General features: G+C 46.8%; 1 protein-coding gene across 1 annotated transcript in view; it reads left to right on the top strand.

The window, feature by feature from the left end:
* The first annotated feature begins 604 nt into the window (after window positions 1–604).
* The window catches only part of LOC119387370 (uncharacterized), a 96,112-nt gene continuing 81,000 nt past the window's right edge, over window positions 605–15,716 (top strand). The window contains exon 1 of the mRNA XM_037654737.2: window positions 605–794. Coding sequence (XP_037510665.1) covers window positions 779–794 — 16 coding nt within the window. The 5' untranslated portion in view covers window positions 605–778. The remainder of the gene's footprint in view (window positions 795–15,716) is intronic.

Genomic DNA, 15,716 nt, shown 5'->3' with positions numbered 1-15,716 from the left:
AAACACGCGATTACACGGAAGGCAAGGAAACACCACACAACACCTAGCGCGTACACACAGCAAACACAGTAGCAAGCATGGGTCGGCTGCTGCACGAGAACCGCAAAAATGGCGCCCAGCTCGGGGCACCGCAGCGCCACATTGCGGCTCAGTTTCAGTGCATACTCCCTATATGACGTCAGAGATCCCTACTTAAAGGAGGCTGTCTTTACAACGGATGCGTGAATTTCCTTGAAGTAATCATAGCAAGCAGCTTTCTTGTTAATTACTTCGGGTACTTTCGTGTAAGTATATAAAACAACCACTGACACCAGCCAGAAAAGCGAAAACAACTAGCCCAGCTACAAATGAAAATCTCAAAGGCCGTGCTTTTGCAGATTACTGACAAAGTGTAATGACGTCATCCTTTCCAGAAGTTACGTATAATTTATAATTAAATAATTGTCACATATAACTAAAAATAATTATTTTTGAATTTAATTTTACTCTTTAGTAGTATAAAGCAAGACAGCAAATATAAACGCAATATAATAATTTAAGCGTAAACGTAGTTTCGCCTTTCGCCGCTATCAAAACCGCGGGACGAGCGACTCCTCAAAAAAGAGGGAGGGTCTCTCGGAGCGTGTCTCCATGGCAACAGCGAAAAGATGGCAGCTTCTGCTCCGCGACCATTCCTATCCGCTGGTGTCCTCCTCAGGTTGACGTCCCAGGCGCGCTAACTCCGAAAAAGAGCTCAAACCTGCACCTGCTCAAGCTCGTGCGCCACAATAGCAGCGCCATGCGGGACAAACAGGGTGAGTCCGTGCGCTTCTGCACTTTCCGCGCGCGATCGGCGGAACGAAATACCTGCGCACCGAGAGATTCGCGCGCGCCGCGCCTGTTTGTGCCGCGGATCGTAGGGCTTCGGCGGCGATTCCGAAACACGATCGAGTGGAGCGCTCGCGCGCATCGTGCAAAGCGCGCCGCTTCTTGTTTATTGCCGCGCACATGCACCGCGGTCGAGAGCAGGTCCGGGGTTTTTTCACGAAGCAGGTCGTTATTGTGGTGCATTGACGTGTAGCTAGCTTTCGGGAAGAAACGCGCGCACTCCTTTCGGCACCCGGCGTCGCCTTTGGTTCACGCCTCTGCATTGGTGATGCTACGTGTACTTCAGGAAAAGCTAGCTTTTCCTGAAGTACACGTACCATTACTAATGCAGAGGCGTGAACCAAAGGCGACGCCGGGTGCCTAAATGTGTTCTCGCGCTTCTTCCCGAAAGCTACACGTTGGTGCACCGCAGTAAGTCCTGCTTCGTGAAAAACGAAACCCGAACCTGTTCTCAACCGCGGTCGGGTGGCTGTTATCGAGGAGGAAAGCTTATCGGTGAGGCAATTTGCATTGTGGTGGACGATGAGCTGAATATTGCGAAATGCATCTGTCATCACTGTTGCAGCCCGAATCGATACGGCACTTGTCGTTTTTACCGGTCCGTGTACAGTTGGAGCAAGCGACGTGTCTCCCAGCTTGCTGTTGAATCGATATTTTGAATCATCCTGGGGGGTTCCTCTGGTGATCCTATACGTGGAACTTAAAGCGTTCACCAGCTAGGCCGTGTGCCAGTTCGGTTTCTCTTTCCCGGACGATGTGTACGCTGCGCCACGGCGTTTCCTAACACGCGGTGACCGCGCGCCGTCACGCCCACTTTGTCTATACCGTAACCTCTCTCGTCAGGCTCGTTATGACGCGAGCGATAATGTGGTGTTCCGTAACTTGAAACGTTTTTTGTCGCAGAATGTTTTGTGCCTGATGTGGTGCTCACAATGTGAGCAGAAGAGGAAATCTGTGCCATACTCGACTTTTCGCTTGCCGTTAAAGCAGCAAAACAGCAACTTTTCATAATGCAAATGACATGGGAAAGTTCAAGGATTTTTTTTTTCATCTATTCTTATTTCTGTTTCATTCGCACTGCGACATGTTTTCTCGATATAAAGCGACGCTCACTGTGCCTAATTTTTTGCACTAAAGTGTGTCATCTTATGGTGAAATTCAGTTTTCATCGTACAGCATGTATACGTGTTTATCTTGCTAAGAAGTATGTCACTGCGTTGCGTACTTTCCTCCATGGGAGCGGCGTTCTATGGTCTGCTGAATATGTTGGTCTTGCATCAGCGCCAGAGGTGAGAGCGGGAGAAAGACACAGCAAGAAGTGAAAAAAAAAAAAAATGAATAAGGATATCATCATTGGCAGGCGTAATAGTCGCGACATCGCTGTCGCATCCTCGAACCAAGTGCCTGCAAACGTCTCATGATTACTGCTTTCATAACCCGCAATTCATGCGCCGACTATACAGACGAGTGCTGTTTGTTCTTATAATCAAACACCAGCGCTTGCCCGCTATTGAGGATAGAAAACAATGTTGTGTATTTATTTATTTATTTATTTATTTATTTATTTATTTATTTATTTATTTATTTATTTATTTCAGCTAGAGCGACGTGTACTACGCGATGTCAGTACATGTTAAAAGAGCCACAGGTGCACGGTCGAAATCATCCGGAGCCCGTCGCTATGGCGTGCCTCATAATGATATCGCGGTTTCGGGACGTGAAACCGCATAATTATTATTATTATTATTATTATTATTATTATTATTATTATTATTATTATTATTATTATTATTATTATTATTATTATTATTATTATTATTATTATTATTATTATTATTATTATTATTATTATTATTATTATTCCTTTAGTAACAAAGCCATCATGTCACTCCTTGCTGGCTAAAACCGCTATATAAATGTGCAGTCGTTTGAGGGGCCATTTATACAAACGTATCGCGTGTATTCGAATGCAGTTGAGCGCGTGTTCTCGCCTATTCTCGTATACAGACGAAATGTATTAATAGGCGCTGCAGTATTATGACCAGTATTATGCAGTATTATGACTGAGAACAAGAAGAAGATGGCTATCGCCTTCGAGTAGTCTTAGGTGACAAAACAAATGCAATAAGGGATCCTGTGAGTCCTTCACTAATCTACCATTTCCTCGCTTCGCGTGCCGCAGATGCTCGCTACACTATTCCATGTGCAGCTTGAACGGTCCTATTCTCCGCGCCGCGACGACACCAAAAATAATCCAGAATCCGGGCGAGCATGCAAGTTGAGCCGAGCTGTGCACGACTGTCACGTTGTCAGTGCTGTCGGAATGGTGCACATCCGCGAAACAAAGGAGGAGGATGAAGTCGAGAAGAGAAGTTCCAGCTTTTTCTTTTTCGTTAATTTTCTTTTTCCTGTTTCTGGCAGCTTTCCGCGTGCCGGAATGCGCTCGCGTGCTCCAGCAACGCGGAACTATAGCGGCATGCGGGCAACGCGAGTTGTCTGTGCGGTAAAACGCGCAACAGGTGCGTGCTGTATCGTATATTACGAGACGCCGGCCGCACGTATGGACGTAAATCTTTGCCGTACCTCTTTATTATATATCTACTTATTCATTTATCCGTGCGCAGAAAAAAGAAAGAAGATGGACGTATAGCTGCAGGGCTTTCGTTGGTGTCGCGTAATCTACGTACGTAAAGTGAACAGACTTTACCAACACGTGTGCTCTTGCCTGCGACGTGCTTTCATATACGTACGCAGCTTGTTTTCAATCTACCCCGTCCCTCATAATAAGAGTCGCTGCGTTTTCATTGAGCGGTTTCGTGGCTGCGAGGAAATTGAATGTGACGCATAACTCTCGCGAAGGCGGGTATCGAAAACCTGCAGAAGCTTTTCTTCTTTTTTTTTTTTTAAAGAGGGCGTTGCGTCGCTTTTGTGTTGCCTCCTGTCCCTTCCCACCTCCAGGAAAATAGGAAATTCTACGCTTCTGGCGCTGACACACACTTAACTCGGAATAAGAACTGCGTTGTGTAACCCCTTCCGATGCAGAGACGATGTACGTGGGTGTCGACGCGTCGTGGAAGTTGAGGGTGTATTGTTGGTGCTAAAGGGGAGGCAAATGCGTATGCGGTTCATTTTCATTTGCTCCATGTAAGCCACTCTGACCCGCACAGTTCTCACTCCAGTACCGTTAAGGTGCGCCGTATGTGGAACTGTGACATGGGAATGAGACGGGTATTCGAACGTCCATTTTTGGCAACATTCGTCATTGCATTTCCTCCAAATTCCGCAGTGACGTAGTTGGAAACAACTGGAACACCATCGGACGTTTCAAACCTGTACCTTGCAAAAGCTGTTATTATTATTATTATTATTATTATTATTATTATTATTATTATTATTATTATTATTATTATTATTATTATTATTATTATTATTATTATTATTATTATTATTATTATTAGATTGTGACACGTAGTACGTCTGTTTGTCTTGGAGCGGCGTTTTCAGGACATGTAAGAGTTGCCTAGGAATCACTGATAACGACCCATGCGCTGTTCTGGCGTACTTGACAGTTTCATGATGTCTCTAGTTAGTAAAATGGCCACAGGCTTCGATGTTGCTGATGACGAAAAATGACCTAATAGACACACATATTCTTCACGTAACTCTGCGATGACAAACGCTGATATTGATGTCGAACATTACCCCACCACGGTTGTCTAGTGGTTATGGTGCTAACCTGCAGACCCGCAGGTCGCGGGGTCGAATCCCGGCCGCGGCGGCCGCATTTTCTATGGAGGCGAAAATTCTAGAGGCCCGTGTACTTATATTTAGGTGCGCGTTAAAGAACCCCAGGTGGTCGAAACTTGCGGAGCCCTCCGCTACGCCGTCTCCCATAATCACATCGTGGTTTTGGGACGTTAAACCCCAACGATTATTATTATTATGCCGAACATTCCGTGGCAACGGAGCCATCCATTAGTTTACGCTTGAATGAGATGTTGACACATTTTAAACAAGCAATATGAATCCAACTGCGTTGCTACGACGTTTAGTATTTCATGCTTACTGCGAATACTTTATAATACCAGTGTTTTGTTCATAGTTCTTCGAGCAAACGTGGGTAAGTAAAATCTGAATGCTACAACGTCAACATATATGAAGCTGCGGTGCGTACTGTTAGTGCACGTGACATACATAATAAAAATTAAGTCTTAGATCTTTGTTCTAAAACGAGGTCTGGCTCGAATTTTTCATGAGTGCTGGTATGGAAGTTAGAACAGCTGTTGCACTCTCTGTCTATCCAGTTTCTGTTGAGTGTCTAGTTTCTGTTTATATTTTTTTCATAAGTTCTGTCACACTACTTGTACTCTTGTTTAATCAAATCGCAGGGAAGTTGATCAGATCTTATTGGGATCAGCATTTTCTTCTCATCGTTCTATCTTTCGCCAAGCATGGGCAGTGTTTTATTTTTATTTTATTTTATTTTGTAACAAAACGCACTGGCTAGATATGCGGTATTCCGCGAGCTTTTCTAGGCTACACAATGTGCGAATACGGCTGGATATAAAAATTCCGCATTTCCCGACTTGCCTGCAGTCTTTGGCTACCTTTCGGACGCTGTCGTTTTACGATGCCGGAGCGCCATTATCATATAAACTAATTTTGTTCACTCAGTCGAGGATTTACGGCTCTTATGCGACGCCTATGGTTACACCTAAAGTATACTTCAGTACGGAAGATCGCCAATAATCTGGTGTTTTGCACGAATGGTCGCGTTGAAGTCAGTTAAAGCTGCGCTATTAAGTCTCACTCTAGTAGCGTGCATTGTGCACGGGATGGGGACGTAAGCACGAGAGGAAAGTGACGACGTTTTATTTCCACGATGGAGGCGAAATGCCAAAACAGCCGCGTGCTTAGATTTAGGTGCACGTTAAACATACCCAAGTGGTCAACATTAATCCAGAGCCCCCCTCCCCCCCACCCACTACAAGGCGTGCTTCACTATAATATCGTGGTTCTGGCGCGTGTAACCTCACTGTCGATCAAATCAACGTCTTATTCGAATTTCTTCAGTAACCTCGAATGATTATGGCGGTACCATGCATAATCTTTGCGTATGATACATGAAATGATTCAGGGAACATTCAGGGAACTCCTTCCAAGAAGCTCCAAACAGCTCCCATATTCAATAGAGTGTCGTGGATGTTCAAGGCGAAAGCCTTGGATGTCTCATCAAACGCTAAAACTGTGACGTCGTCACGGGATGACGTCACATGATGATGACGTCATATCGCGTGACATCGACACTTGGTCAATGGTGGGCCGATCCCGAAGGCAGTGCAAAACCAGGTGACGTGCAGAAAGCTTGAGATGCCTGCGATCCTGGAGGCAATGCAAAGCCACGTTAGGTGCAGAAAGCTTTCGGAGGGGTGGAGGGGGCGTTGCGGGATGGCGGGGGCGGGATGAGTACTTCGAGTAAGAACAAAAAGATGAGGGATTCCACCTTCGAGTCGTCTTAGGCGATTGCATAAGGAACCCTGTGAGTTTTGCGAATAATAGAAAGAAATCAAGGGCGGACGCCGTTCGGCGCACGCATAACAAACAGACAGGAATAGCCACATATACCGAGAAAAATCGAAGTTCGCATTCGCGCGCACAGAAGCGAAGCGACGGCGACGCGCCTCGGTAATGTACACTGACTCGCAGTGTGCCGACTGCGCAACGAAAACATTGCGAAATTCCCTGACCCGCCACTGCAATAAGACGCCTTTAGCTTTCACGTCACTCGCAGGCGTGACTGTGACCCCCTCGCGTGTACAGATTTAGCGAGCCGTCGAAGAAAACGTGACAAAACGTGACAGCGACAGCTGTACAAACACGAGGACCGCGACGGCTGCTGTGCGTGCACGTTGCCGTGCTTTCACGTGTGCATGGGTTGGTATTCTCGAACTGTCCAGAACGCTTGATCGATAGCCAGCCTTTTCTTTCTTCGTCTTCTATTTCGCTTTGTCGCTTCTTCCTTTCCGCTGGAATCGGGCAATAAGTTGACCTGCAGATCGAAGCAAGGTTTTATCGACACTGGCGTGTAGCTCGATATCAACTGTCGTCCTGTTGCCATGGCAGCGATAAGTACCCTAATGTATAACAGAACTAAAGAATATGTTTATTAAAAAGGGACGTTGGACTTGGCCTTTTCAGGAACGAAGAAGGTAAAAGTGGGCAGAAATAGAGAAAACGTTGTCTTATAGATAGCATTGTCTGGCGTCAAGTGTCCAGGAATGCTTTTGCGTGCCTTAAATTCATGACTGCGGTTTAGCACGCCCGCCGCGGTGGCACAGCTGCGCGCGTTCGACTCCAGACAACGACGGCCAGATTTCGATGAGGGACAAGTGGAAACACACCCGTGCAGTTTGATTTCGGTACACGTTAAAGAACCCCGTTGTGGTCGGAAGTATTCCGGAGTCCCCCATTACGGCGTCCCTCATAATTATGGCGTGGTTTCGGCACTTCAAACTTGATAATTTAATGTTTTAACAGCAGAGCTGTTCACATTAGCCGTTGGTTGTAATCCGCGAACAGAAAGCTATCATCATCACGAAAAGGCACGCGCTTATGTTCGTACTCTGCTTCCTCTTCTGCTTCGCTCCCGCAACACGCGCGCCGATTTGTCCGGCGTGGGATGCAATAACTCTGATGGGTGAGAGAACGAGTACAGAGAGAGAGAGAGAGAGAGAGAGAGAAAGAAAGCGAGAGACAGAAAGAAAGAGAGATGGAAATTCTTGGCGAAAAAATATTCTTGACGAGGCGGGATTCGAAACCGCGTACCCACGATCCGAAGGCGACCATTGTAACCATTCGGCTATCTAGGCACTCTAGCAGAGCAAAACATAGCCTTGTATAGTGTAGTATACCAAGGGGGTGGGCGAGGGAAGTGAGAGTGAGGTGTAGAGATGTGAGGAGAGGGCTATAAGGGGGAGAGAGAGTAAAGCATAGCATAGAAAAATAAAGAGAAAGAGCGAAATAGAGATAAAGAAAGAGGAAGCGAGAAATAGAGAGAGAGAAAGGGAAGAAAGAGAAAAAGAGATAGAAGGAGCGAGAAATAGAAAGAAATATACGGAGAGACAAAGAAGACATAGAAAAAATAAAGAGAAGAGAGGGAAAGAAAGAAAGAGAAGAATAAAGAGAAACAAAGAACGTCGCCCAGCACCGCACTTCCTTCAGGCTCGGCACCCCTAGTGCGACGCTGACTTGTTTTTTTTTCTTCTTCTTCTTCTTCAGCACGACCACGTGGGTCGCATGCATGCTCTAGCCATGTAACTGAGGTACCTGGCCCAGTTACAGAAGACGATACGTGTCTATTCCTTTACTATAAGTTCCAACAAGAATCCGAAACAGCGTCAAGAACCTTCAGCTCGTTATGAACCGCTTGCCTTGCACCGTCTTTGCTTCGCTGTGAGTACTGTAGACCGCGAAACTTGAGCGGTATGCGTATTCCACGCGTTTTATGTCACGTGATCCAATCCAAATCCAATCTTATTGTCTAACTTGAGGTGCATGCGCTGTATCGCAGAGAACGACAATGTACGAAATACTCATTGTCAGTGTTATGCCATTGTACCCCAAAGTATATGAGTATATCTCCGTGACCCCGAGAAACGAAGGTCACTGCGCTTAAATTTGAAAACTGGTCTGCTTAATAAAGACGATAGCACCCGCATTCTTAGATTATTTCGACCGTATACACGTGCAGCCAGGCGCATACGCTGTGTGCCGTAATGCGCTGCGTCTTTGTCTTCAACTATATAACGTTAAGCATTGAGGCAGAACGGGAACAGAGATACGTAAGAGGTCAATGTCCCTATAACAGAACCTCGGTGCAGCAGTACTGCCAGTTCGTTCACTACTACTTTAGCTCATTCCGTTCTCAACGCCTTTGCCATCCCGGACGTGACATTTACGAGCGAATGCCGTTTCCATTGCATCGGCTTCGACGCTATAAACCACAAACGAGCGTTCTCTCTCGGCCAAATCCTTCTGTAATTCCCCTCGTGTGTATACTTCGCGGTGTTTCCGGCGCTGAAGAGATCAGTCGTGGGCTGTAATCCGGTCCGGCGTCCTGCACAATGTCCGGATTACCGGCTTACTGGCGGCCAGCCAACTCTTGGATTCGCATTGGAATTACACGCACACTGAGCGCGCGACCCGCGTAGGTGCTGCGTTTATTTTGGTACCGCGCGGACAGCGGAAGGAACATTTTAAGATGTGCGAGTTGCTAAGTGCATTGAAGATTTAGGAACCCCGGTTCTTCGCCCTTTGCTCTTTTTTTGTCTTACCTTCGTTACGCGGCTCGTGCGCTCGACAGAAACGCGTGCAGGTTACCAGGGTGCCCCAGCTAATGTTAGTCAAGGAAAGTGTCCGTGTAAATACCTAGTTATTTTTCTCTAATTAGTCAAGATGCTGTTGCACAAATATAGCATTGTTCTCGAGATAGAGAAGAAGGTATAGACCTCAACCTGGCGCTCTCGGTGGTGTGGGCGTTTATTTCGAGAAGGCGGACTAGCTTTCACTCCCCTTTCTCCTCTCTTACCCACGACGCTGCGCCGTGCTCCCTTATGGGTTGTTGCAGAAATAAGCGCTTTTCCTAACACCAGACCACTATTATTATGGACCGCTATTCTTTTTCGTAACTCCTGTCCTGTCAAAACCGCGGCATTCACGGTGCTACATACTACACCAAGTAGTTATAGATCCTTTTTTTTCAATTCCTTTATTTTAATGCTTGTCACGACGTCTGCACATCTGTTTATTTTTCTATTTTAGGGATGAAGTTTGGTGTTTCTTAAATAATCAGATAGGTACATTATCCTTGGCTTTCGATAGTTGCCACAGTTGGTGATTTTACCGAGCGCGCTTTTATATAACCTAATTAAAGGCGGCGCAGCGCTCATCCTTCACTGTTGCGTCATCTTCAGGCGCAATTCCCTTTTCGAGAGATTCGTATACGTTGGTCCTGGAATTCAAGGGCCTCTGATGAAATCTTCGCTTTCAAATTTGAGTTCGCCGAAGCGAAAGTTTAAGTACTTGCCGGGAGCGCGAACAATCATGCATTACCAATTTATCTGAACAGTTCGGCAGACTTATTTTCCATCGAGCATTGTTTCGCTACGCGTATGTACCAATCTAAAGTGTGGTTCTGAGCGACTCGTGCGCTCGATTCATTCTTGCGTCCTTATACAATCTGCTTGCAAATCCTGCGGCGAAACTGGCGCGGCCGTCTTTGCCCTAAGTGGTATAACAGTGCTGTGTCGCAATGACCCCGGTCGTGCGTGTCATTGACATTTTCTGCGACAAACGTGCTCCTCCAACTTACATCGGAGCCTGAAAGAGGGGCGGGAGCGAGCGGCAGCTTTGATTAAATGTCACGCGTGGTCGACCCCAGGATGCGATGCGTGTGTGGTCAAGAGATCGTTAACGGTACGCTTAGCATGCGTGAAAGGTCACTTGAAATGTTGGACGGGCTGGGTCTCTGTCCGAGATTATATGACTCGGATGATCTGGCTTCCCGTCTCTCTTTGATCAGCTGCGTATACGTGCCCGCGTGTGCGCATGCACGCGTGCATGCATGTGCGAGCGTGTGTGCGTGTTTGTTTGTATGTGCGTGTGTGTAAGAGGGAAAGAGAGAGAGAGAGATAGTAAAGATGGAAGCGGCTACATAGGTTCTAGTAAGCATAGCCGTTTTCATTGCAAATGCGGCACGCTGAGTCGTGCTTGCTGCAGAAATATAGCGTCGTTTCTTCATCTCAACTCTCCTCCTTCTCCACACTGCGGACCATGCCTAACATGCTTGTCTATATGCCTAACATCATGAAAGTTGTCGCATGTCCGTAAATCACCTGAACGACGGGACATTCATTTCTAAAAAGAAAACGAAAATGAAAAACAAAAGGCAAATTGGCCACGTGCTCACGACATCACATTGCAAGCGTTGTCCGTGGTACTGAATTATTTGTTCATTGATACTTGCATTCTCCGTCTGCGGTGTACCAAATCAACGTTGCGACTCTTCCGACTTTTGCCCATGTTTCTCTATTCATTCACGCACATACGCAGCAGGTTGTCCATACGTTATGTCGATAGATAAGCCATTCGCTCTTAACCTATAAATGTCGGAACAGTCTTGTCAAGCACAGTAAACTATGAGTAGCGTGCAAAAGAAGAAATCTCAAGTTTGACAGCTCGCCTGCTTTCATTGCCGCTGCACGAAACTTTCCGCTGAAGCAATAAACCAAGAAAGGAAAAAGAAAGACCGAGGGTGTACATACAGTATCGACTTAATACTACCGCATTTAAGAATGCCAAGGGCGAAAACGTTGAGTACAAACGATATGGCGAGCGCGGAATGCGCATGTTTCTGCTGTTGCCTATAATTGCTGGCGGAAAGCTTCTCGCGTGATTCCCGTGTGCTGTGGCGGCTCGCAATCCATTCGCCCTCGAAGGATCGCTCGATCCCGTTGGTGTGGCCATCCGCCTTGTACTTCGCCGTATCATATTTTTTTTTTCTCTTGGCTTACTGAAATGCCCCTTGGAGGACTTCCAGCTCGCAATGTGGCCACTATACCCCCTTCAGACACGAATTATGATACACGGTCTGCACATGCATCAAATTCGCATGGTATGATTTCAAGACGCTCACCATTACATTCCAAGAAAGAAAACAAAGGAATGTGTTGTTTCTTCTGAATTTCATTAAAAAATGTTAATTAGCGTGTAACTAATTATCTAATTATTCTGCCATCAGTCAGCTGCAGTACTTGCATAAAAAGAATCAACTATTAGGCCCGAAAAGCATGCACACTTGCATTGTTGGTTGTATTCGTTTCGAGCGGAGAAAAAAAATACTCTTGACGTTGGTCCTGGAACGCGCGGCACGTCGAACAATCATCTAACATAGTAGTGTCTCGAGCAAAGTGATCTTGTGGAGCAATACGCAGGGCAATGAAGTAAAATGACCGCTAGTTGTCTAATTAGGAAGCGTGGACGAATGTGCGCCCTGAGTTTCAGGCCATTTGAAGAGAAACGCGGCGTGGGACGCGCCTCCGAAGTTCGCGTCCCCAAAAGAGGACGCCGTGTCGCAAAGGGATACGTGATTGTTTGCGCTGCACACGCCATGATTGCAGCTTGCCGCAATCCATGCTCATCGTACATGTACATCGTCAGGTTAGCCGCTGAATCCACGTGTTGCATATATAAATGAAGCGTGGGATCGAGTTCCGTAACTTCTAACCTTTTTCGTGTAATTTCCTTGGGTAACCCGCTGTTAGCATATAGGTATACAGTCGGGGAGCTATACCCGCATCGCAAGGGAATTGTGTGTAATCCCATTCCCCATCCCTACACAGAGTATCCTGCCAGCGGTATACAGACGCCAGCAAAAACCTGTTTTTTCTAATGAAGAGTCTCTCTCTCTCTCTTTCTGTATATTGGGGAGCGGGGCGGGATGTCAAGAAAGGATTTACCGGAGTTAGTGAGCGATATCACTCACTAACTCACATTCACTCGCTCACCCACTCGTTCATATTAACGAGTGGGTGAGCGAGTGAGTGAATGTGATATATATGTTTGACTCTTGGCTTGCGCGGATCTGAGATTGATACGAGAATCTGCTTGGACGATACGGCATTACATGCTTCAATCATTCGGAAGCAATCTGTTCGGAACGCTCGCCTGCGACCGTGTTGCCTTGGAATTCTTTCCTTGCAGTTTTATCCGTTTCTTTCGGTCCGTACCACCTCCGATATTGACCGCGGTGATTGTGTGGGGCGCAGCCGTTTGTGCGACCGAGCCAATCGAGAGTGGAGAGTAAGAATGGAAAACATATATTGTTAGTTTGCAATGACAAACGCACAGGCTGCTGAGTAAACTGTGGGAGGGCGCATCTATGTAAAAAACAAACGGCTCCACTTCTTAATATTGCGGAAGTCCTTGTCTCTCTCCTTACATCGAATGTGCAATGTAAATAAATATTTCTCTGACTGTGACCTCCGTGGTTAGCTCCGGCAGCGCGCCGTCGCGCTGCTGAAGCTAATCGCCGAGGCCACGCTTTGACTAAAGAACGCGATCTGTGTTCCTCTATTTTTTTACGAATGAGAATGCATTCGGTACTGGAATTGGTATTCGAAAGTTGCTTTCCCCGAATATTCGATCAGAGATTTCCACTGTTGGAACATCCCTGCTTGCAAAGTGGCATGGAAGGCTTCGAGCTTTTAACTGCCGTCGCAGTTAAGATAACTGTACTGGGCAGTTTGCCCGGTAACATTACATGAAAAACTTCAGCGAGAACGAATGAACAAGAAAAATGAGAAAATGTAATGTGCGCACAAGACGATCGAGCTCACTGTCTAAGGAAGTGCAGCCGAATAGCGCAGACGTTCTGGCGAGGATTTCTCGCGCAGTGATTTGAGTTTAACTGCTTTTTCTTTAGTACTAATAAAACTTTATCGCTATACTGTGATTCGGCGTAGGCATCGTATATACCTGGAATTCGAATCTGTGAATTCGGATCTGCAGGTTTCGTATTCAGGAAATAATGTCGCTCGTAAGCCTTCCTCTCGCGTAAGTATACTGAAATTCTAACGTTCCTTCTGAAGTACGATCTCGTGATAACTGTAGTAAAAAAAAAAGAAGGAAACGTTTACGAAATGGCCGACAAATCCCTCGAAGAAGTAATGTCCCAGAATCCTGTCTGAACGCTCCGAATATCTGCTTACAGAAGTTTTGGTGAGCTACATGACGCGAAGGAATAACTCCTTCTTAGTTTAGAATTACGAGGAAACTCTATCCCTCTTTCTTGTACTCATGCAGCTTTGCTGCACCGAGTGAATAAGTATAATGTGACAGGGCTGGCGGCGTTTGCCTCGATGCCCTCTCTCGTGATGCGCCATCGACTTCGCCAAATTCGCGCCCGGAGATCCGGTAATGCTTGTCGGTTCCGGTTACAAAACGCTCGTTTTCGTTTTCCTCTTTAGGACATCCTCTCGTAAAGGCGATAGACGAACGTTCGCCTTGAAGGATTAGAGTGTGTTGCTGCTTCTTTTTATTATTATTACAATCACTAATCTTGCTCCAGGCTGTTTCGAACAGTTCCTTCTTAATCCCTTCGAGTCGTCGAAACACTTTCTTTCTCTTTCCCTTTCTCGGGAGCGAAGTACAAACCGAACACCCGAAAGTAGGTCGTATCGAAATACACATCAGACCGCAGTATAGGTACATGTACAGACATACAGACACAGCGATGGTATGTAGTGGGGAGGAAGCGGAATCACCAATTGGGAACAAAGTTCGCGAACGACGGACGACGCCCCCGGGCGTTCGGCGGCACATTTCAGCGGGCCATATTAGAAATCCTCGGGAAGGGGATTGGCGGGGATTAGTGTAGAGTGTGTCGTCGGGCTGCTCGCCTTTGCTTCGTTCTCATTCGGGAAGACGTAAGTACAGGAATGAGAAAGAGAGAAGCTGGTGTGAGGGAGGAGTGATCAAAGACGATGACCTTGGCCTTTCTAGGGGGAGGACGTGTTTGCATATATAGTGCCTTCTCTCTCCTTCGACGAAGAGTTGCCGCGTGCGCCCATGGCTACTGATCATTGGCACTCGTTTGCCTTTTCTCCCTTCCTCTTCCTCACATCTCTTGAGCTCACATCGCTGGAAGCAATCTTGTTATTGCCGGAGAACACATCGATCTTCTGCTGCGTGCCCGCGCCGGGCTGGGAAAGTGCCGGACGTACTGCACGCTTCTCGTATACGCGTGCAGAGTTCGGGCGCGATGATTGGGGCCACTTCATGAAACTGGAGCGGTGATGACATGTCAAGATTTTTTGTTCTCTTCGCTATCTTGTAAGCTGTAAATAAGGATAGGCATGATTAGACGCAGCTTGCACTTCAGCTTGGAGGAACGGGTGTTAGAACTCCCATCAGTGCGCATGCATGCATACACGCGTGCGTGCGTGCATGCGTGTGTGCATGCGGCGTGTGTGTGTGTGTGTGTGTGTGTGTGTGTGTGTGTGTGTGTGTGTGTGTGTGTGTGTGTGTGTGTGTGTGTGTGTGTGTGTGTGTGTGTGTGTGTGTGTGTGTGTGTGTGTGTGTGTGTGTGTGTGTGTGTGTGTGTGTGTGTGTGTGTGTGTGTGTGTGTGTGTTCTAGTGAACAACTGAGAAGGGAGGAAGTTTGGGCGTGTTGGTATTTCATCGTACGGCAGAAACCGCCAAAAACGAACATGGGGCGAGATGAAAACAGCACAAGCGTTCTAATGAACAGCAGCATACTCCTTTTCGTCAACTGGCGTAGCTGCTGTTTGACCATGTGTTTATTTAAAGAAACCTAACGTAATGACTTTGGAATGTCGCCACGCACGCGTTTGTATATAATATAGGCGCGTGTAGACCAGCTGGTGCGGCGTTTAGTTGGCCTATACAATCGTTCATCCTCGTGGTTACCTTTTTTTTTCTTCCCTTTGCCGCACAGCTCTAGAGAATGTTCGCATCTCCTACAAACATATATCTAGTCTGCCGCGCAGAGTCGACCGCAGCGCAGCTGGAGCTCCATCGAAAGCCAAAAGGAGAAGTCATTAGCGGTGGCATGCGCGCTTGGCCGAGCTCTCCGTTCTCCATCCCCACTTTTCCCTGGTCGATCCGCGAGGAATAACCCGATTAAGCCAGCCGTCTGACCGTCCACCATTCCACGGTCCTAGGGACCTGTGGGCGACGATAACGAGAAGCAACACTGACTAGATGGGGTAGAAGAGAGAGAGATACGATAGAAGGGATTGAAGAGCATGTCTTGGAAGCGTCGGAGTTCT

This window comes from Rhipicephalus sanguineus, chromosome 3, assembly GCF_013339695.2.
Source record: "Rhipicephalus sanguineus isolate Rsan-2018 chromosome 3, BIME_Rsan_1.4, whole genome shotgun sequence".
In the NCBI taxonomy this organism is placed as follows: Eukaryota; Metazoa; Arthropoda; class Arachnida; order Ixodida; family Ixodidae; genus Rhipicephalus; species Rhipicephalus sanguineus.
Note: the sequence above shows the minus strand (reverse complement) of the source record. Positions and strands in the feature narration are given on the sequence as shown.